This window comes from Leptonychotes weddellii, chromosome 3, assembly GCF_054177405.1.
Source record: "Leptonychotes weddellii isolate Sample4059 chromosome 3, ASM5417740v2, whole genome shotgun sequence".
Taxonomy (NCBI): domain Eukaryota; kingdom Metazoa; phylum Chordata; class Mammalia; order Carnivora; family Phocidae; genus Leptonychotes; species Leptonychotes weddellii.
The window spans coordinates 9,955,843-9,979,961 of NC_138371.1; the positions used below are offsets into that span (position 1 = coordinate 9,955,843).

The following is a 24,119-nucleotide window of genomic DNA, read 5'->3' on the forward strand; positions in this document are numbered from 1 at the left end:
TGAAGGAGTGCTACTCCTCAAAGCGACTTTTCTACTGGTCCCTGTGGTGGGCCTTCTCCACAGCAGGTTTTAACCAGGTTTTGAACTATGTTCAAATCCTGTGGGATTACAAGGCACCGTCCCAGAGTTCTACAATCTATAATGGGGCAGTAGAAGCTATTGCAACATTTGGAGGTCAGTATACCAGACTTTATCTTTTCAATGTGCAAGAAATATATTCTTCCAAATCATAGTCTTAGATAGATTGGTTGAAAGATTTCAATACTGAATACCAAAGACTCTGAAAAAAGAAAAGAGTTTTTACACAAAATTTAAAAGAGACAATGAATATAAGGGACGATTGACAAAGCTATCCATGGAAAATAAATTTTTGTCCACCCCTAAAAACAGGGACTGCAAATTTGTGTCCCACTGGCTGAACCTGGTTTGGCCATAAAGAGTTGAATGGTTTAAGGTTAACCTACCAAATCAACTTTCCTCTCTAACTGCTCTGTAACTCTAGTTGTTAAACTGTGGTTTGCAAACCATTAATAGAGGTGGGCAAATGATGGCCCATGGCCCACCAGAGCTAATAGTTTTTACATTTTTAAGGGGTTGTAAGGGGAAAAAATAATATATGACAAGGGTTGTAAAAATAATAAATCCAGGCAAGCAACCAAATAAAAACAAAGAAGGTTATGTTGTCTGCAAGCCTAAAATATTTACTCTCTGGCCCTTTACAGATCTTGAAATCAATGTAGTGGATTTCTGACCAGCATTTTTATTTTTTTATTTTATTTTTTTTTAAGATTTTATTTATTTATTTGACAGAGAGAGAGACACAGTGAGAGAGGGAACACAAGCAGGAGGAGTGGGAGAGGGAGGGCTTGATCCCAGGACCCTGGGATCATGGCCTGAGCTGAAGGCAGACGCTTGACTGACTGAGCCACCCAGGCGCCCCTGACCAGCATTTTTAAATCAAAGAACAGAATAGAAAATTTAGAATAGAATAGAATAGAATAGGGAGCATAGCAGCTTATAGGGATAAGTTCTGTTTTGTGAAAATTCTGTTTACATACACATATGTATGTACTGGTGGACATATAAAATATATTTCTTTTTTCAGGCTATGGTGAAAGAAGTTTGAAAGCTACTGTTCTAGGAGCTACTTTATCATTTCAAAGGTTCCCCTTGAGACAACTTAAATAATTTATTTATATCTTTCCTTAACTGTACATGCAGGGATTTGCCAAAGCTTGTGGTCTTCTGATTAAGATTATTCTCCCTACTCAGCTTCCCCATTCCCTACCATATCCAGATATTTGCTAGAATAATAGTGAATCAAGACAGGATTCTTACAGTCTTCCAACCTATCTCTTCTCCACCACCAGCTTATTGTATTATCTTGTATAATTTTCTCCCTGGCCTTTCCTACATAATATACTTTCATTCATCTGTCATTAGTAAGAACCAGTAAGAACTGTGTCCCCCTGCAGTAGCTCTTAACAAATAGCAATCCTTGATTGTGGAGAAAATGGCAGCACGAGACAAAGAGCGCCAGGAAAGGAGAAAGGCAGGGTGTGATATGGTGGGAGAGGCAGGACCTCCAAGAGGATATGTGTGTTCCTGAGTATTTATTGCTTCTCCTTGAGCTGACTGGTAAGTGCCTACTTCAACCTTATTTACCTGTAGATGGATTTCTGATACTGCATTCTGTGCAACAGGAAAGAGGCAGCGAGACTGGATGACCTTGAGAAGGTCTCTGGGGGAATGAGGGTTTCCAGCTTCTGCTACGGGATTCCCCCTCAACTCTGTCCTGGGCTTTCTACTTTCGAAAAACTTCCCTCCTAGCTGAGAAGCTACTGTGGTTTGGGGGTTCTTAGATTCTTGTCCATGGACTCTTCCTTTTTCCCAGAACATATTTTGTGAAGTTTGAAATCCTTTTCCAAAGAGAGTGAGGTGAAGAGAAGGAGGGAAGGTGGGCTGACACAGAGTTAATGCTCTTAAAGTCAGAACGGTAGAGCCCAGAACTGTCTTTGAAGTGAGCCCAACAACGTACATGGTTTTTCCTGACATAACAAAGCTTTCACATCAAATAGGACTTTGAAGATATTATTTTTGAAGTTAGGGTGTTCCACACCCACATATTTATTGAACATTTCAGGGTCCATTGTTGAGGTAATATTCTTTTCACTTCCCTTTCTAAAAATTCCATTTTGACTCCTAGAAACCTGTTCTAGGATTTGTTTACCTCACACCCATTTCCTTTCTAAGGACTTGCTCTTCGGGAAAAGGGAGAAAACAATCCTCTTCTCCTCAGATAATGTATCCTTACTGAGGGCATGTGTAGAAAAGGTAAAACGTTTATAAAATTCATTCTTTAAAAGCCCCCGAAACACAATTTTTCTTTAGTCTCTTTGTGATTGCGAGGACCCTAATTACTGTCAAATTTTTAGGCAGAACCAGGTGAAGTAGGACTGGTTTGCTGACCTAAGACCTTGTGCAAATTAAGCCATGTCTTTAAGAAAGAAAGCTAAGGGTAGCAAGAAACCTGACAGTTGATTATTTCATTCACAGCACAATGTAGGAACACATTATAAGTACGTCCATAAAATGCATATTATAACATGAATGTGTCCTGGGGATATGTCTTGTGACTACATTCAGGGCTTGGGTCAAAGTTTCTCATCCTCAGCAATACTGACATTTGGGGCAGGGAAATTCTTTGTCGTGGGGGGCTGTCCTGTGCATTGTAAGACGTTCCACAGCATCATCGGTCTTAACCCACTAGATCCCCTTAGCGTACCTCCACCTGCACCACCATTTCCTTGCCAAGTCATGACAACCAAAATTGTCTTCAAATATTGCCATCTGTCCCCTGAAGGGCAAAAACACCTTTGTGAGAACCACTAGGTTATGGTTAGTTTAAATTTGAGTTAGGGTCAGCATTCCTACAGTCCTATCACACACTATTAAAACTAAAAATTGATATATCTGATTTCTCCAGTAGGCTGTATTATTTTCAAGAGCAAGGATCCAAAGTTTACCACCATATTTTCCCATAGAGAAGCTCAAAAACGTTTGATGGGGTGAGTAGGTGAATGAATGAGTCAACAAATAAAGAGGGGGGATGATTAAACCAACAAATGGGGGGCAAGTGAATAGAGAGAATTCTTGAAGGTTGGTATCCTTAAGGGATTTAAGGAAATTTTTAAATCAATGTTATATAAAAGATAGAGAAAACAGAGATGAGGACAGAGACAGAGAATCCCTCCTAGAACATTCATTCATTACATGGCACAGAGACAGACATAGTAGCAAGGGCTGGCATTCAGTTTGAAGAACTTGGTGCCCCACTTGGTCACCAAGTATTCACAACTGACCATTCCTCACGCTTTGCTTTGTCTTGACTGAACTTGAGTCAGGCTCCTCTCCTTAGTACAGACCCCTTACATTCTGCTTGCCCCAACTCTGAGTAAACACAACACAGTGTGGAATGTGCCCCAGCCCCCATCAACTTCTCCTGAAAACTGACCACAGCGGGACACTTTCCTGTCAGTCTCCACTGATCATTTCCCCTTCCTTGTCCAGCTTCCTCTCCAAAGATCCCGCTTATGTCCACTTGCCCTACAGTGAAGGATTACCCTATAAAAGAAAACCCTTTTTCTGTTTGATTTCAAGATGCTTGCAGATTTCGGCGACCAGAGTGTTCTCCGTATTGCCATTCTTTCTTCTAAATAAAGCCTCCCCCTATCAAAGTCTGGATTTGTTTTTGTTTGACACCAGGTTTCTGAACCTGAATTTTATCTTCTGCAAAGGGAAGAAGAAAGAAAAAAAAAAATGGCCTCTCTGGGGCCGTTCCAGTCTGTGATTTATGGAAACCCAAATTCAGTTTGTCTATTTCAAACTTTCAGAGAAAAAGATATGTACACTTCACAGAGCTGGATCAAGTGGTTTTCATTCAATCAAAGTTCACAATCAGTCGACATTTTTTACCATAGCCTGGAAATGCTTCAGGGCCTATCCAGTGTGAATTTTAACAAAACAGCACCCTACTTTGTTATGCGTGGAATGACAAGACGTCATATATATTGATTCCTTCCTTTCCAGGGGCTCTGGCAGCTTGCACAGCGGGTTGTGTGAAAGTCAACTGGGATCTCCTGGGAGAGCTGGCCCTGGCGCTGTTCTCAGCAGCAGATGCAGGTTCTCTACTTCTCATGAATTACACGACTAATATTTGGGTGTGCTATGCTGGTTTCATGATATTCAAGTCAAGTTACATGCTTCTCATAACGATAGCAGCGTAAGTATTTTTCATTTCTTTATCTAAATCTCAAGCAACAGAATAGATTTCTTTATTTATTCTTCCAGTTCTTCTGAATAGCATTTGCAATGTTATATTTAATGCTTAATATAAGAGACAACAACTATATTCCTATTTTAACGGACTTTCTCCTGGGACTTGATTAGGGTTATTCATCAGGAAAAAAAAATTCGAAGTTCTCATAATTAATAAATGGTGATATACTTTGAGGTTTTGATTTTTTATCAAAAAATTTTTTTTATATTGTATTTGTTTAACAGAATAATTTTATTGATTTTTTTCTTTTATAGTCCTCTTTTCCTTATTTGGTAAAAACATTTAACATGAGATCTACTCCTCTTAGCAGACTTTAAAGTGCGCACTACAGGATTGTTATCAATAGACACAATGTTGTACATCAGACTGCTAGAACTTATTTATGTTGCGTAACTGAAAGATACATATTTATACACACTAAGTAGGCAACTTAATTTTCCCCTCCACACAGCCCCTGGAAACTACCATTCTATTCTTTGCTTCTATGAATTTGATTATTTTAGACAATTCATATAAATGGAATCATGCAACATTTGTCCTTCTATGACTGACACGTTTCATGTAGCATAGTGTTCCCAAGATTCATCCATGTTGTCCCATATTGCAGGATTCCTTCTTTTTAAAGGCTAAATAATAGTCAATTGTGTGTATATGCCACATTTTCTTTATTCATTAATCCATCTACAGACACTTAGGTTGTTTTCACATCTTGGCTATTGTGAATAGCAATATACTGAACATGGGCGTGCTCATATTTCTTCTAGGAACTCATTTCAATTATTTTGGATAACTACTCAGAAGTGGGAATTTCTGGATTGTATGGTAGCTCTATTTTTAATTTGTTGAGGAACCTCCATACTGTTTTCCATAGTGGCTGTACCATTTTCTATTCCCACCAACAGTATACTGTTGTTCCAATTTCTCCACTTTGATTTTGTTTTATTTAGCAACAAAATAAGATGTGATTGTATCTGATTTTGACTCCGTTTAGTTTTCACTCCCTACCTACACGAATAATCATAGAACACCTGTTTCTTTTTGAAACAGCTTACCAAATAGTCTCAGAGCAGTTGTAGAACTGAAGCTGTTTTATAAAACTACATATAAAAATAAGAAATGTTAAATCATACAGTAGTTTAAACATGGGGAATATATGATCTCTTTTAATTAGAATGGAAAGAAAATGACCTAAGGAAGTGATGAATGTTGCCTAGAGAATACCTAAAAAAGGATTAGGTTGCTCATCATATCCTGTGTGGCAATATGTTTAATTTTAATTAGGTAGCTGATCAGAGATAAAGCAAACATCTGAAAATATATTCCTTGACCTAACATTATTGGCTGCATAATCTTGGATATGCTCTTTGGCCTTAAACTTTTCTTAGAGATCTATGGAACACCATAAAGTGTATCAATATATGCATCATGGAGTCCCAGAAGAAGAGAACATAAAGAAAAAGAAAAAACATGTAAAAAGATAATGGCCAAAAAGTTCCCAAATTTTATCAAAAGCATTAATTTATATATCCAAAGAATGCCTAAACATTCACTTAAAACATTAAATTACACATTCAAGAGGCTCACCCATGAACTCCATGTAACTTACAATTGGGTTTAAGTCTACCAGTTTATTTGTTTACTATTTGTCCCACCTGTTCATTTGTCTTTATTCCTCTTTTGAAGTTAATTGAGCTTTCTTTTTAATTCCATTTTTATTTCCTCTATTTGTTTTTCTTTGCTAAGTCTTTATGTTTTTAGTGGGATTAGATTTTTAACTCATCAGTTTTCCTTAAATTAATATTATACCACTTTGTGTATAAATACTTTACAGCAGCATAATTCCATTTACTCCCTGTCCCTTGTACTGTTTTATAGATTTTACTTCAGTAGCTGTTATAAACCCTACAATACATTATTATTCTATTTGCTTTAAATAGAAAATTATCTTTTTTTAAATTAAGACCAAAAAAATAATCTTTTATGTTTACTCATAGATTTACCATTCCCAATCCTTTTCATTTCTTTCTGTAGATCCAAGTTTCCATCTGCCGTTGATTCCCCTCAGCCTGAAAACTTCTTTTAAAATTACTTGTAGTACAAACCAGCTGGTGACAATTTCTCTCAAATTTTATTTATTTGAAAATACATTTTACATCATTTTTCAGTATATTTTTGCTGATTACAATTCTAAGTTGACTTTTTTTTTTCCCATTCATCACTTTAAGGATTTATTATTCCATTGTCTTCCAGCTTGCATTAAGGAGTTTGTTGTCATTCTCATTGTTGTTCCCCTAAATGTGATGATAATTTTGCTTTTGGCTGCTTCTAAGATTTTCTGTTTTTATTTGATTTTCAGCAGTTTTACTATACTTATGTTTTCTTTATGGAATAGTATGATTTTTTGCTTACCCTGTTATTTTCTTATTGTTATTTTGGTCTTTTCTGACCTTCAACATCCTAACAAGGAGATCTCTATCTTCCCCCACTTTTATTTTAGAAATTATTCGAAATGTTTTGTTTTCTCACAGTAATCTAACTCTTGATTAGTAAAAGGAACTTAAGTCAAATCTAAATTAGTTTGGTTTAATGCTCAATGGCTAGATTTAGAAAGATGGAGAACCTGAAAATTAGTAAAAATAATTTTTCAGAGTTATTTGTACTGTTCCTGACCACAGCTTCCACATAGTGAAAAAGTAAAGGTAGATTATTCTTGAATATTTCAAAACAGATTGGTTCACAGCCATCTGCATATCTATTGCATACTGTGAAGCGAGTCAATATTGCTCTACTAAAGAAACAAATAGGAAAATTTGAAAAAAATAGTAAGATTAACTGTCAGGATATGAGATGGTTTAGGAAAAAACAAACAACCAAAATGTTTTGGTGTATTGAGAAATTCTCAGAATGATTTATTATAGACATGAGGAAGTAGAGCGTTAATCCACAAGAATAATAAGAATGCTGAGATTCTGAGAGGCTATGAAGATGGAACTCATCTAATGACTGTCAGGGTTTTCCCAGACAGTATGTTCAGAGCATTCTACATAAAGCTCAACAATCGTCTTTCATCTAACTTGTCAATTCAGTCAGGTGATTGATAAGCTTAGTGAAAAAAAGTATTATTTTAGGCATAATTAACTTTGGTTACATTATTTAAAATATCTAATTACTGGGCAGGACTCAACAAATAGTATCTTAGTGTCAGGATACAGACTCACAGTGCAGGATAAAAGAGAACTTGACCTCATAGATCTGTCAAATTTGGTGCTAAATGAAATTATCACTCACATGTCCAACTTCAGAATACTGATAGAATATATTTTCTCTGTAGGTGAATCCTGTCTCTGTAACTTAATTCACATCTTTTTACTACTCTAACTTCTAAGAAAATTTTAAAATAAATTTAGCACATGTAGGATAAATGTATTTCTAATGCAAAGGGTTAAAGTTCAGATTTGGAAGAAATTCTAAGATGATTGACCAGCCATGGTTTCAACCATTATGTGATACAAGAAGTTCATGTAAAAAAATCTGAGTATTCTACAAAAGGAGATATTTACTTCATATTTCTTTTTCATGATAAAACTGATAAATTTAATTAATGTTAGTCAAAGCAGTTATCTGGGTCCAGTTAAGTATTCCCTGTTGGAGTGTAAGCTCTGTGAGGGTAAAATCATGCTTGTTCATTGGTATGCCCATGAAGTCCTTGTTTCATGATAAACACTTGGTTAGCATTTCTAGAAAACAACAACAACAAGCAAGGGATACCTGGTTGGCTCAGTCTGTTAAGCATCTGCTTTCAGCTCAGGTCATGATCTTGGGGTCCTGGGATCGAGTCCCATGTCAGGCTCCCTGCTCATTGGAGTGTCTGCTTCTCCCCCTCCCTCTCCTTCGGCCCCGTCCTCTGCTTGTGCTCGCTCTCTCTCAAATAAATAAATACAATCTTTAAAAAAAAAAGCAATGAACAAATATAATAATATAACATTAAAAAAAAACTTTGGGCTATTGAATTTTTTTTTAATTTAACCATTCTATTTTTATATGGGCACAAAGTAATGTGTTTTTTTAATGCCTTTATAAATTGTTCCTATGACTTTCCTTTAAGTTATAGGGTAAATTAGTAAATGTCAATCCCGTAATGCCATAATATATGGAACATAAACAATCAAATAAAATTTCAAAGTGGTTTTATCTTCAAATTACAGACTATCTCAGAAGCTCATCTGTACTTAGTGCTAAATGCCTAACAGAAAATGAATATAATTCTCTTTCCAAGAACTTAGCCCTGTGCAGTGTGCTCTGCATGGTAGTTTTATGCCTATGTAGAAATGACCCAGTAGGAGCTTTGAAATAAGATTTTAGACAGTATGATTCCTTGTCATTTCAGTTGCCTGGGACAATAATTTTTGGGTTTAGACTGAAAAATCTTAGGATTCAAAACCACACTGACCTTGATGTCAGCATTATGCCTCTGTCTGAATCCACCACATATAAAGGTCTGTCCAAAACCAAGTAATCATTGATACTCTGTTTAAGCATCTGTACAGATTAAATCAAGATTCCAACCTGGAATAATTGGCATACTAAAAGGGAATCTGCCATTTAATTTATTTAATCTATATTTCAAGAGCATCTATCTAGTATAGCATTTTTTTTTTCAAAGGAAAAATTGTTAGCTGAGCAAGAAACTCCTGAAATTATAAGGCCCATTTGGACCATGTGTTAATATTCACTTTGTGGGATCTAGAGTAATTTATGGGTTTTGTTATGTTTAGTTGGTAATTGTTTCACTGAAATAATACATTTTCATTGAATCACATAATTTTAAAATGCTTGTATTTATTTTTTAATGTGAGGATTTGGGGAGGGGATGTAAAAATAGTTAAAACTTTCCATTTGTTTTCATATTTTTTTAAATATTTTATTTATTTATTTGAGAGAGAGAGAGAGCACAAGAGGGGGTAGGGTCAGAGGGAAAAGCAGACTGCCCGCTGAGCAGGGAGCCCAATGCGGGACTCAATCCAGGGACTCCAGGATCATGACCTGAGCCGAAGGCAGTCACTTAACCAACTGAGCCACCCAGGCGCCCTGTTTTCATATTTTTAAATAAAATCAGGTTATAAATGTCTTAGCTAAATTACATGGAAGAATTTGAATGCATATATGTCAGTCTTGCCTGACTAAATTAAATGAACTAATGGCCATATTGAACCAATTGTGAAAGCAAATAATTTGTGAGTTTTCCAGAGAAAAAATTCACCTATTAGACTCTGAAGCTGCTAATGTTGTGAAGTGAGGAGCCTCCAAATAAGTAAAAACTCATCAAATTGACTCGTGATTTATTCATTGATCTGTCTAGGTTAAAAAGTGACTGCTAAACCATATCCACATCTAATAATGTTCAGTGTTACCTGGTTGCAGAACATTTGGAATATTTGGCTTAATTTTAGAGAAGGTTAATTATTTTTAAATTCTTATAATACATCACATCGCATGGAATGTTAAAATATAACACTTCACTATTCCATCTACCCTTCATTCCTTTTTCCCTGCTAGAAGAGCTTTTTAGCAAGAAACTGTCAACAGAAGCTTGAGCTGCCTGAGGGGAGCCAAATCTTGGGAACAACACAATTCCCTGCTCTACATATAGGGGCGCCTGGGTGGCTCAGTCATTGTCTGTCTTCCGCTCAGGTCATGATCCCAGGGTCCTGGGCCCCTGGGTCGAGCCCCGCATCGGGCTCCCTGCTCCGCGGGGAGTCGGCTTCTCCCTCCAGCTCTGCCTCTCCCCACCCCCTCTCGTATGCTCTCTCTCTCTGCTTCCTCTCTTTCCCAAATGAATAAATAAAAAATCTTAAAAAAATAATAAAATAAAAGCCCACATATGTGTGCTTTCAAAGCTCTTTCCATTTGTACACTGTTAGATTTCAGATTGCTGCTAATCGCAGCGTGGAACGCTATGCCCTGGTGTTCGGAATCAACACCTTCCTTGCCCTGGCGATCCAGACTGGCATGACTGCAGCTGTGATTGACAAACAGGGACTGGGGCTTCCGGTCAGCATCCAGGTAAGTGCATGCCTCTGTGCGCTCACTGACACCGAGGGACACTCTGAAAACCACACGCACACACACACTCACCCACGCACACGCACATTATTATACATAGCAAGTGGACGTACTGAGGTATAATTATCATACAATAAATTGACATATAAATAAATTTATATACAGTTCTATTAATTTGGGCAAACACACAGCTGTGTGGCCACCACCACATGAAAATAAAGAACCGCACCTTCACCCAGACAATGCCCATGCCCCTTTGCCGTCAGCTTCCTCTCTCCACACGACCCGCAGCAACCCCCTGATGGGTTTTCTATCCCTATTGCTTTAGGAAGTCATATGAATGGAATCATAGAGCGATAGCCTTTTGCTTCTGGCTTGTTTTCATTTAGCACGGTGTCTTCAATGGAATAATTTTGTATTGAGAGATATAAATATGATGAAGTTAAGGTACATGCTATTTCTTAGGAAACTTTTTCGTTAAACAGGTGACCTTTTCATTAAGCAGGTGAAAGAATGAAAGCATTATCTAAAATAGACCCATAAAGTCATTCCAGTTTAAGTGGTTCTCATTACCCACAGCTAAAGGTTTTTCTTGCCCTGGCTAAAGTTCAGTCTTATGAATATGCTTAGTTCATAGATTTCATAAGCCTACTCAGTCTCATGGACAAAATGGTTGATCTTACCTGTCTCTACACATACCTAATGCAAATGTTTAGAATATTGAAATGTCTTCTTTAAAAACAAATAGAGAAAAAGAAATCATTTCCGGTAACACAATTGAATGAGTAACACCAGGACATTTAAGAAATCTATTTTAATCTCAAACTAGTTCAGTAGAAGGAAAGATATCTTCATTGAATAAATATTAAAACTAAGATTACTATAGAATTGCTCTCAATTCTTTTTGAGAACATAAAGAGATCAATTGTTACTTTCTAAAATAAAATTTAAATTCCTGGTTTATCATCCAGCTTGAAATTTGCTCTCCAGCTTTTTAGAAATGTGATCAAGGGAGTACAAGCCTGAAATCAACAAAGTATGAATATTAATCTTGATGTTTATTAATGATTTCTTAAAAACTTTTAATTTGGGAAAATTTCAAATACATTTTAAAATTAGAAAGAATAATGTCATGATGTCTCAATCTTATGGCCAATCTTATTTCATCTGTACCTGCCACACACTTCCTCATCCTTCCCCCAGAGATGTAATTTTTTTAAAGATTTTATTTATTACTTGAGAGAGAGAGAGAGCATGAGAGAGCACAGAGGGAGAGGGAGAAGCAGACTCCTCACTGAGCAAGGACCCTGATGTGGGACTCGATCCCAGGACCCTGGGACCAGGACCTGAGCCGAAGGCAGACGCTTAAGGACCGAGCCACCCAGGCACCCCCTGTAATTTTTTTTTAATGTCTGTTTTCTCTTCAGTAAAATGGAAAATATAATACCTACTTCATGAGGTCTTACACAGATTAGATGCCCGCCTATAAAATGCACCATTCCCAGCCTGTAGTGTACTCAATACAAGGGTGCATCGCTCTCTTTTCTTAATAGAAAGAAACAAGAGTTATTCACATGAGTCAACATTGTTAGGATACACTTATCTTTTCTAAGGACTTCTACGTGAATCACCTCCAGCTATCTCCTTTATTTTCCCACAAATCCATTGAGTCTTAACCTGAAATTAATGAATTCCTAGAACTGAAGTAGGCAACCCAGAACTTGAGAAGAAAATTGCCTGTCAGTCTGTCTGTCCTCGTCTCTGCCACTACTTTGTGTAACCTGATTTAAATGACTGCTTTGTGAAAAAAATCAATACATTTTGACCTTTCTGGGGAGTTCACATGGACATCCAAAGTAAAAATTAAGTTTGGCAGAAAAGTCAAACTTCATCTTTGTTTCCTCTGGTAAGTCAAGATTTCCAAATGGTTTTATCTTCTCAACCAAGGGAAATCTAGATTCAGGGCACTCCTCTTAAAATCTTTCTCTGTATTTCTACCTATCTTCTCTTATCATCTCTGCTAATAACTTCAATGCTACAACAACTTTCATTGAGATTCTTTCATGTAAGTTATGTACTGTAAAACTCAACTCCTGAATAAAGGACTAGTTTACCCAGGTGCCAGAGTAGGGTAAGCACAAAATACACAGTCCAAAGGCATAAAGGAAGACAAGCCCTATTTCTATAAAATATTCCCCAGACAAAAAAGTGTTACTACAGATTTCTGGGTTTGAAAAGCAGACTTCTTAAAAATTGATTTGGGTAGGAATCTAATGAAATATGCTTGGATTAAACTTCAGAAAGCCAAGAATATAGAGGTATATTGATTAATAACTCCCAAGTCTCAATCATAAATGTCCATTTATCATTGATTATGCACTTACGATATCCCATGAGTTTCTTAATATAATTTCAAGTGCCATTTTAAAAGATTGGAATCTAAAAAATAGAAACTACAACCTAAGTCCGCATTCTCATAAGACATAGAGATTCAGTGGAGAGAAATCTGCATTGAGACATCCTGAACTAATTCCTCCATTTTCTCATTATTTCTCAACCTGTTATCACAACATAGGCTTTTTATAGATTTCTCAATTTAAAAGGACCATAGATATCTTAAAAAGAGGTTCCACGTATATCTTTGAATATTACTGAAAAGCTAGGGGAAAAAGGTCCATGAGAAAAGCTAAAAGAATCTTTTTACCTCATCTAGAAAAAACTAAGGAGTAATTTAGCTAGTTATGTAAGAAGCGGTAACTTTAAAGTTTAGCTTTACTGAAAGCATAAGAACATACTGTGGTATACTGATGATATAAAATAATTTTCTGGGGGATTTTTGTTTTTAAAAAATAGGTGAAATTCATAGGTATAAATATGAGGGACTTTTAGAGGGAGTGGGTGAATAATCACACAACTCCAAAAGGTTAATTTTTAAAAAATAATCCTTCTGTGGGGCGCCTGGTTGGCTCAGTCAGTTAAGTGTCCGACTCTTGGTTTCCGCTCAGGTCATGATCTCAGGGTCTTGAGATCGAGCCCGGCATCATGTTCTACACTCAGCAGGGAGTCTGATGGAAATTATATCCCTCTCCCTCTGCTCTTCCCCCTGTATACTCACTCTCCCACTCTCTCTCTCTCTCTCTCAAATAAGTAAATAAAAAATAATCCCTTTCTTAGGTTTCACACAAAAACACCCAATTATTCACAAGTTGGTTACTTGTTACTATATCCCTCCATCCCTCTCACCCCCTACCCGGTTCCACCCTTCAATTTGCAGAGATACCCCTTGGAATGGGGAACACGTTGGTAACCATCAATTTCTTATTGATTGAGGGAATTGACATTCATTCAACTCCCATTCATGAATCTCATTACTTTCACCCGCCTCCTCCCTGGATGGTCTTGAGGCTTAAGATATGAAAAGCAACTCTTGATACTGTCCGGGAGGAAAAATATTGTTTCCTCTCCCCATATTTGGCTCTCCACTGGGTCTCTGTAACAAAAACAAATTAACAAAAGCATACAAATGTATTTGATTTAAGTTTTATGTAACACAGGAACCTTTATAAGGAAATGAAGACCCGATGAAATAGTTGAGCCTGAGTGTTTTTATGCTAGATTTGATAAAGAGTGGAAAGTTGTGAAAAAACAATATGATAGGACAAAAAGGATATGAGCTAAGAATAGTAAATTGGGGAAACTTCACACAGTCTGTTCATTCAGATTCCTCTCTGTGTCCCTTTATCTTTGGAGATAAGGATGTCCCTTTTCCTCCGGGTATAGACACTAGGGTCTTATGACCTGCTCCAAAGGAAAGTTGGAAAGTCCTTCCTGCACCTGCCATGTCTCAGATTCCTTCAGTTAAAAAATATTCACTATGCCAAAGTGTCATATTTGGGGGTAGCTTGTCCTGAACCCCATCACCAGAAAGGTGGGGAAGTACACATGAAAAAGAAAAGGGGAAGGCCACTGGTATAAAGTGACCCCTCGATGTCATGGAAACCACAGCTGATGCTCTGTTCTGTCTTTTGTGTCCTCATGGAGAAATGCAAAATGATCCTCCCCAGCTCTCTTGGCAGGAAGCAACTGCACTCAGCCCCTCGGGGACCAGATGGACCCCTGGTTACACAGTCCATTAGATCATCTAGCTAGGATAACTGGTACTTTTGGTGCCCTAAATTAAATAAAAATTAGAATCATGAAAATGGAGTTTTAGCTTTAACCCCAAAGGGCTTAATAAGGGAACGGGCACTCTAAGCAGAAAGATTATCTCGCAAAAAGTAGAACAGCGATGCTATTATTTTGAGTGCATGAAATGGCGATCCCTTCAGATTTGTGGCAGCCTCCCATACATCAAATCTGAAATTTTTCAGATGTGTTTAAAGCATGGGATAGTCCAGATAGCTCAGATGAGTGTTTTCAGGTCACATTCATTAACTCAAAACATGTGAGATGTGTGGTCTGTCGGGTTTAGGTTTCTCTATTTCATAAACTATCTTGGAATCTTAACTCAAAGAGTAGCTGAAGTTGAGGCCAGATTTTCATTATCAAACAAAGTAACTACCTATACAGATTTTCAATGAGGTTGGGTCCTGATCTTCAGATTTTGTCTTGTTTTCTTACTTTTCTATTCTAGTGGAAATGGTCTGAAGGCGAGTACCTTCAGAGGAATGGGGTTGAGGGATTGCGTTTGAAGAAGGAGAAGAAGGGTGGTGCATGTTGTTTGAAGTTAAAGTCAACAACGGTTTTTAAAAATATTAGATTAAGAAAGACTTACTTCCATTAAAAGCTACAGACTTAAAAAATACTAAAATAAGAAAGACTTATTTCCATTGAAGCAATAATAAGCTGGATATCAGAAAAAATCCTTTATACTTCAAAACACCTAAAACTCCTGGATATAAATTTAAGATTTTTTTTTTTAATAAATGGCTGAATTGGTAAGAAATAAGAACACTCTGCAGAGGTCAAAGCAGGAACAGGAAACCAGATAGATAAGGAAGCACTGAATCTATCATGTGCTCGAGCATCTGCTGATTCGCCCAATGACCTGGAATTTTGGTTTTAGTGGCAACCCCAAAGGCTACATCCTCAGTGAGTGGTGAAACAGAAACAAACCATGAAATTATGGGGGAAACTCCAACAAAGAAGATGAATCTGGGTGGTATCAGAGGAATTGACTCTGGAAATTTGCTTTCATAAGCCAGCACTCACATAATTCTAGTGCCCAATTTTTATAAGCCAAACATTTTTTTTCTAAAACTGAGTATTTAGTTTAAAATGGCCCTGGTTGGTAATGGCCCCCAGGCACCTGTATGTATCAAAACAAATGCTCTCTGGAAGACTGTCCCTCAATACAGAAATTTTTAAAATTGCCATATATAAAATGCCACCAAATATAAGATTATGATTTTTTAAAAAGTCCAAAATCATGCATGGATATAAAGTACCATGAGCAAGCCAACTGAAAAAATTAATAGCAGAATCAGACCGACAAAGATTTGAGACAGAGGAATTACCAGCATTAGAAGACAAAGATGTTTGACAGGTTTGTATACAAAGGAAAATAATAACATGAGAATGAAACAAAATACCTCATGAATGATTGTGAATATTTGGGAAAAATAGGACTCATGAGAATTAGAAACTTAAATATGCTAAGAACAAGTTAGATACATATATAGGAAAAATTACTGAATGGGAAGAAATCACCAAGAATGCAGCACAGAGAGAGAGAAGTGGAAAAATTAACACATGTGGAGATGAAAGTGAGAAAGTTTAACAAATATCTAGTTGGAGTTCCTTGAGGAGATAATAAAGGTACTAAAGAGAGGCCAATAAAGAAATATTCACTGAGAATTTTCCAGAAGTAATCAAGAGCATGTATTCTCAAAATTAAGAAAGAAGCTCCAAAAATCTCAAAAAGAGTAAGTAAAAAGAAATTCATATCTAAACACACTGTGGTTAAATGCAGAAAACCAAAGAAAAAGAAATCTTAGAGAAACAGAACATCAGCTACAGATAATCGACAATGGACATGTCAGTAGCTCACAGTAGAAGCCAGCAAAACAATGGCTTCAAATGTTGCAGAGAATAATGGCCAGCCTAGAATTATAGACAAAGAGAAACTATGTTTTAAAAATGAGAGTGAAGGGGCGCCTGGGTGGCTCAGTCGTTAAGCGTCTGCCTTCGGCTCAGGTCACGATCCCAGTGTTCGGGGATCGAGCCCTGCATTGGGCTCCCTGCTCAGCGGGAAGCCTGCTTCTCCCTCTCCCACTCCCCCTCCTTGTGTTCCCTCTCTCGCTGTGTCTCTCTCTGTCAAATGGATAGATAAAATCTTTAAAAAATAAAAAAATAAAATAAATAAAAATGAGAGTAAAAAAGAACATTTTCAGACGAACGGAAATAGAACGAGTGTGTGTGTTATCACAAACAAACCTTTACAAAAGCAATTTCTAAAGGATGCACTTGAAGAAGAAGGAAAATTATCCCAAAAGGAAGGTATTCCCAAAAGAAGGAATGTGAAAAAAAGAACTAAACATGTGAGTAAATCTAAACAAACACTAATCATTGAAAAGAGTAATACTTAGGGGCACCAGGTGGATCAGTCAGTTGAGCATCCAACTCTTGATTTGAGCTCAAGTCATGATCTCAGGGTCCTGTGATGGAGCCCCCTGTTGGGCTCCATGCTCAGCGGGAAGTCTGCTTGAGATTCTCTCTCCCTCCCTTTCCCTCTGCCCCTCCCCACCCTCTCTAAAATAAATAAATAAATAAATAAAATCTTTAAAAATAAAAAATAAAAGAGTAATACTTATATTTTATATCTTGAGGAGTTTTTAAAAAGATGCCTGACGTGTACAATATACAATAGTATCTAACAGTAGAAGAGGTTCAAAACTAAGGATTTTTGTGCTGTTCTGCAGGAGGGCAGGAATTATTGATTAGACACTGCTAGGGCGACGTACTAAGTAGGGAGCGGGATGGCAGTCCATCTGGTAGGGAGGTGGATTTCATCACCAGCATTGTTTAAATTGCTGCAGCATGACGATAATGAGATGGAACAGACTTTTCATCAGTTTTATTATAGTTTTAAAATTCTCTACAGAGAGTTCTCCCCACTTACTGCCCGTGCCCAAGACAGACAACTGCCACCACCATCACCTTTATGCACCACTGCTTTGTTTATTTAAGAGTCAATATTTCAAGTGCAACCACAAAAAAAATTAGAAGTAGGTTATACAGGGGCGCCTGGGTGGCTCAGTTGGTTAAGCGACTGCCTTCGGCTCAGGTCGTGATCCTGGAGTCCCGGGATCGAGTCCCGCATTGGGCTCCCCGCTCGGCGAGGAGCCTGCTTCTCCCTCTAACCCTCCCCCCTCTCATGTACTCTCTCTCTCTCTCATTCTCGCTCTCTCAAATAAATAAATAAATCTTTAAAAAAAAAAAGAAGTAGGTTATACAATTTTTATACAGAGGAGAAGAATAAAACAGTACGTGGAAAAAGAATCACATGAAAGAGCTCAAGAAAGGAGGGGAAAATTAAGGAGCATGAAAAATGTGGCAAAAAACACAAATATGTTAGTTGTCACTAAAATAACAAATTAGCTCATAGGTTGGATTGCCAATTTACAGGAAATAGGGGAAGCAGAAGAATTCATTACATGACATCCAGGATTATCACCAAAAAACACCAACGTCTGGGAAATTACAGTTTTTCAACAAATAAAATTTTAAAAAAAGATCAATTGTGTCGAGAAATTCAGCAATCAGTCACAATGTGTGGATCTTATTTGAATCCTGATTCATTCCCAGAAACTAAAAATATTATGAGACAAGTAAGGAGACTTGAATACTGACTAGATGATATTAAACAATTGTTAATTTTTTAGATGTATTAATGATTCATGGTTACACTTTTGTGTGTCCCTCTTTTTAAAGATACAAGCTGAAATATTTATTACATTATATGATACTGGATTCAAATTAATCTGCAAAGGGAAAGGGGAAGTGGTTGGGACATTGTGGGAACAAGACTGGCTATGAGCTGGTGATTGATAAAACCAGGTCATGGATTCATGGGCATTTGGATACTGTCCTGTCCACTTTTGTGAATGTTTATAATTTTCCAAAAATAAAAATCAAGCAATTCAAAGCTACAACCCAGAAAAAAAAAAATAAAAATAATAAAAAGAATATTTTCAGGTTAGATTCTTAAAGGGTTACAAATATAGTCTATTTACAGAAGACACATTTAAAATTATAAAGACATCTGAAGTTTGGAGGGGGGAGGGAAAATTCATACCAGGCAAACAAAAATTTTAAAAGTTAATACAGTTAAATTTTTTAAAAAATAAAACATGATTAAAACGTCTTCGTCTGTATATCTAAGGAGAATTATTAAAAATTATTAAGTGTTCAATTATTCATTAGGAATATATACCAGTTCTAAACTTCTATCCATCTATTAATATCATTTCAATATTTTGGACAGAAACACTGTCTTCTTTCTTTTCATTGTTATTTTCTTTGGATAGAAATACTGTCAAGCATGTTATATTCTATGAAAAAATAAACTTCCAACTTCATATACTAAATGTGAATATGAAAAAAAGAAGGAAAGCAAGAAGGAAAACTATATATACTCTATATAGATGGAGAGTTTCAGAACTACAGTTAACATTGATTGAATTCTACCACGTAGGTACTGTTCTATATATCTTATATGTAATAACTCATTTAATCATCACAACAAATGTGTAAATATTGTTATTATTCTAATTTTACAACTGAGAAAATTGAGACAGAGAGAATTCGTGACCTGTTTAAGATCTCCCAGCTAGTAGTAAAGCATCATTCTATAACTTCAGTGCTGAATACCCATTTTAATGTCATGCATTAATTTTCTTTTTCTTTTTTAGTTTTTAATTTATGGGAGTTATTTTTCTGTTATTGCTGGAATTTTCCTAATGAGAAGCATTTACATAATCTATTCAGCCAAATGCGGAAAGGAAAAATGTAGGTCTACTACTGGTCAGAATCCAAGTGAACCGGAGAATTCAATGTCTGGATATGAACACAGTAACACAGTTTGAGCCTGGTCTTTCCTACTATGGACTCAAAGGACAGACGACTCTGAAAATGTATAGCGCTACACTACATGGCATTTTAATTTTTTGTCCTAGATTGAGATACCATAAAAGACAGGATTATCATCAACCTCATCAACACCACATCAAAACCTCTGCTATGGGCTGGTGAACTGGGTACAACCAAAAACTGGAGTCGACTAAGTTGAAACCAGCCATCTTTATGACCTCGATGAGCAACTGGGACCCTAAATACTGTTTTAATATTTTCAAGTCCACCCCAAAAGAACATGGAAATCAGAAAATGGGACCATCCAGGAACAGAACCATGAAATATACAGAGTGAATGATATATACTGGCTTTCTGTGCCCAACCTCATAATTTGGTTTGAGTAGTAGATAAAGAAGTTTCTAGTGCAGGCCTGATGCATAGTAAATGATCAAGGTGTGATAACAATTATTATTATGCTCATACTGTATACTAGCAAAAAAGTTAGAATGGGGGAAATCATTTAATTCCTATAAAATGAGGCCAAAAATTTAAGAAAAAATTTTTTATTAAACTTTACCATGACCCTACATGAAAAGACTGAATATTGTAATGATTTCAATTCTTTCAAATGAATGGATAAGTTTGTTGCAATTTGTGACAGTCAGTCTTATGTGTCAACTTGACTAGGCCAAGTTCCTTATTTATTTAAACAAGTACTAATCTATGATGTATTTTGCAGATGTGATCAAAGTTCACAATCAGTCGACTTTAAGTAAGGGAGACTACTGTAGATAATCTGGATGGGCCCAATTCAGTCAGTCAAAAGGCCTTAAGAGCTGAACTGAGCCTTCCCAGAGGAAGGAGAAGTTCCATCTGAGGACATGCCTGAGAGTTCTAGCTTACCCATCCTGATGGCCTGCCCCATGAATTTTGGACTTGGCCTCCCCAGCCCCCACAATCAAGTAAGCCAACTCCTTGAAATAATTTTTTTTAATGTATATCTCCACTGGATCTCTTTCTCAGGCTGAATTCTGATTGATACAGATTTTGGTACCAGGAGTGGTTGTAGAGGACAGATTTATAAGAACAACTTTTCTGAAGAGTTTCTGGGTTTTCTGGAACTGGTTACCTCATCTAGTTATATTTAAAGCCACTATGAATCTGTTTCCAGTCATAAAGGAGACACCAGTAGTCGGGGTGTGATGTGGTTTTAGACACCCAAGTGTCACCGTTGGACACTCCTAATCAAATACTATGTTAGTTTCCTAATGTTCTTATAACAAATGACCACAAATTGAGTCGCTTTAAACAACAGGAACTTCTTTCCTCACAATTCTGGAGGCTAGAAGTCTCCAGTCAAGGTGTTGATGGGGCCACACTTTCTCTCTGAAAACTCGGTCTAGGGAAGGATCCTTCCTTGCCTCTTCCTAGCTTTGAGGAGTTGCTGGAAATTCTTAACATCCCATGGCTTGTAGACACATCACTCCAATCTGTTGCTCTGTTATCACATGATGTTCTCCCTATGTGTCTTTGTCTCTATGTCCAAAGTCTCCTCTTAGTATAAGGAGGCCAGTCATATTGGATTTAAGGTCGACCCTAATAAAGTCACGTTTATAGGTTCCAGATGAATGTAAATTTGGGGGGGGGGGAGGACAACATTCAGCACAGTACAAATACCTACAGAAGGTGAGGTTCTGGATTGCCGTCTATTTGTCAACTTAGACTATTTTAGTTAAACTAAAGAGAACAATGGAATTGGATGATTGCTCTTGACAGCACTGGAGAAAATAAGGGAGAAAAAAGGATGAGCTCAGGGCTTCAAATTCCTGCGTTAATGACCTGAAAGCTCTGATATCTTCCCTGAAATAAACCTTGTCTCCTGCAGCTACAGAGCTGAGATTTCTGATAACCAAACCCAGAGTCCCATTCTGCGATTGGCTGCTTTACAATCAAACTGAATTCCTAACCTTGCAGGGTGTCTTCTGATTCACTGGGAATGAGTGGAATCCTGAAAACTGGAATGGAGACACATGGTCAGATCTCAATAAAGCCGGGGATATCTAAGCCCGAGATCTGCCAAGTCCTTGTCATTAGAAGCTGCCCTTCCACCCCTGCCTAAGGAGGAAGTCCTGTGTAAGGGCATCGGCCGCGGTAGCAAGACATTGCTGAGTCTCCTCAGGCCCACCCCCACCACCCCTCTTTGCTTCTAAACCTATAACTAGACTCAAGTTTCAGCACGCCCCAAAAGGGAAAGTACAAAATATGTGGAGAGGCATTACACTCCAGAATAGCTACATGATTCTCCCAGTTTTTATAGACAGAAATCTAGATAATATGTATGGGACGTGGGATCATGGTAGAAGGAACATAAAGTTGGATCAAGCAGAATTCGTTGATATGGGCTGCCGGTTTGGTTGGTTAGCTGAAACATGAAGCCACAGGTGGTCTACACTAAATTAAGTTGAAATGCCAGAACTGCCCTGGTATGCTCTAGAGGAAGATATTCAAAAGCTTAGGGAAATTATGATGTTAGAGTGGATTTGTCATGTGGATTTGTTCACCCAGCTTGGGAGGATCCGGAAGACACACCTTTTACCATAACTGTGAGAATACATTTGTGAGAGCAGCCCAGCATTCTAGAAGAACCCTGTGGTTGCTTTGCTTTATAGGTCAGAAATTTAAGTGGGAACTGTTACCAACGAACTGGGATACTTAAATACAATGGAGATCATGGGATCCTAGGGTGGCAGGGGCCACATGGAGGCACTTAGTTGCTAAAGACAAAATGGGTATGGTTACCATAATGGACAATGGAGCCAAAGCAGTGGTCAGAATAGTCTAACTCACAGAGACTTGTGGGGTTGGCTAGTTGGTATCCATAGAAAAGAAATAGATGAACCGTTTACTGAATTCTTACTTGATCTGTATGAGCTTAATTTTAAGCAACTCAATATTCAATAACAGTCAGAATGGAAAATGCTACCATTGCTTCGTGATAATTTGGAGTCTGGTGTTTTTAGTAGAGTAAAAATTGCCTGAAATTTAACCCATCCAGGGGTATCTGGAATTTAAGTCCAAGGTGAATCAGTTTGACAGTAGTAGAAAGAAATCCTTGGGCATAGGAGACAGCCCTATTGGGAAAGTCTTCAAAACCTTTTGCCCAGATTAGATATCATGTCAAGACAGACTACTTCAGTTTCTATTCTGGGACTCCGTTTCTCTCTGTTGTGTTCTAAGTAAACACCTGATATCCATCTTGCAATTCACAAATTCTCTCTTCAATGGTGTCTTATTTTGTTGCTTGAGTTTTTATTTCAACTCACATATTTTTTTTATTCCTGGGATTTTGATATTAACTTATTCTTATTTTGTTTTTACCTATATTTTCACTATAAATCCTCTTCTTTTTTTTTTAATGGAAGTCATTCTCTTGTTTACTGTTTTAAAGATCCAAAAAATATTGTTTAAAGGACACTGTTAGTTCTATAAAGTCAATTTCATCTGAAATGAATTCATGTTCCAAGTTTATTCTGTTGCCCTTTCTTAACATCAGATGTTTTCAAATGTGTGTTAGTTATTTAGCATTGTATAACAAATTACCCCAACACTTGCGGCTTAAAATACCACACATTTATTATCTCACAGTTTCTGAGTCAGAAATCTGGACACACCTTAGCTGAGCCCTCTACTTCAGGGTCTTCCATAGGTAGTCAAAATGTTGACTGGACAGTGGTCATCTCAAGGAGGCAGGGCATTGACTGGGGCATGATGCATTTCCAAGTTCATGTAATTGTTGGCAGGATTCAGTTCCTCATGGCCACTGAGCAGAAGGCTTCAATTCCTTGCTAGCTGTTGATTGGAGACTGTGCTCAGTTCCTGGCCATATGGGCCTCTCCTAACATGTCAGCTTGCTTCACCAAAGTGTACAAGCCAAGAAATCAAGAACTGGCTCAAAGAAGGAAGTCACAGATTTTTTAACCTAATCAAGAATGTGGCATCCTGTCACTTTTGTGGTATTCTCTTCGTTAGTCACTAGATCTAGCACATACTCAAGAGAAGGTGATTTCACAAGGGTGTGAATACCAGGAGGCAGGGATCATTGGGAGCCATGTTAGAGCCTTCCTACTACAAAGAGTTTTTGAAATTTTGACTACTTTAAGTGAGAGGTGTTTTGTTTTCACTTTCATTTCTCTCACTCTCTCTTCTTATCTCAGTCCTCACCTTGGCTTTTACCTGTCTAGAAGTTTTGCAGTTATATTCTCCTGCCCCACATCCAAGCCTCATCCCATAGTGTAATGGGATGTTGTAGATTATTCTCAAGCCTATAGATGATTTAAGTCAATTTGTGATCTTGGGACTATGTCCATATGTCTCTGGTGGATACCAGTTTATAGGCCAGAGCCCCAGGCAGGAGAGAGTCATAGAATTTTTTCAAGACAGAAGGGGCCCCACCCTAACACCAAATCTCAAGTGAGCCTGGCTATATCATCCCCTCTCCATGTGGAATATCTGATCTCTGCGATCATATTCCCACCCTCCACATGCCTATAGCCCACTTCCAGCCCCAGATCCCAGCAAGGTCATGGTTGCAGTCTTGCATTCGGCATTTCTGTTCTGTGTTTGGTCCACAGAGATATGGATCTTG

At 37.4% G+C, this 24,119-nt stretch overlaps 1 protein-coding gene across 1 annotated transcript in view; it reads left to right on the top strand.

Annotated features, from left to right (window-relative positions):
* LOC102732304 (thiamine transporter 2) overlaps positions 1-23,504 on the top strand; it is a 25,231-nt gene extending 1,727 nt beyond the window's left edge. The window contains exons 3-7 of the mRNA XM_081815300.1: positions 6-174; positions 2,990-3,068; positions 4,028-4,282; positions 10,261-10,402; positions 19,315-23,504. Of these exons, the coding sequence (XP_081671426.1) occupies positions 6-174; positions 2,990-3,068; positions 4,028-4,282; positions 10,261-10,402; positions 19,315-19,488 (819 nt within the window). The 3' untranslated portion in view covers positions 19,489-23,504. The remainder of the gene's footprint in view (positions 1-5; positions 175-2,989; positions 3,069-4,027; positions 4,283-10,260; positions 10,403-19,314) is intronic.
* Positions 23,505-24,119: the final 615 nt, after the last annotated feature.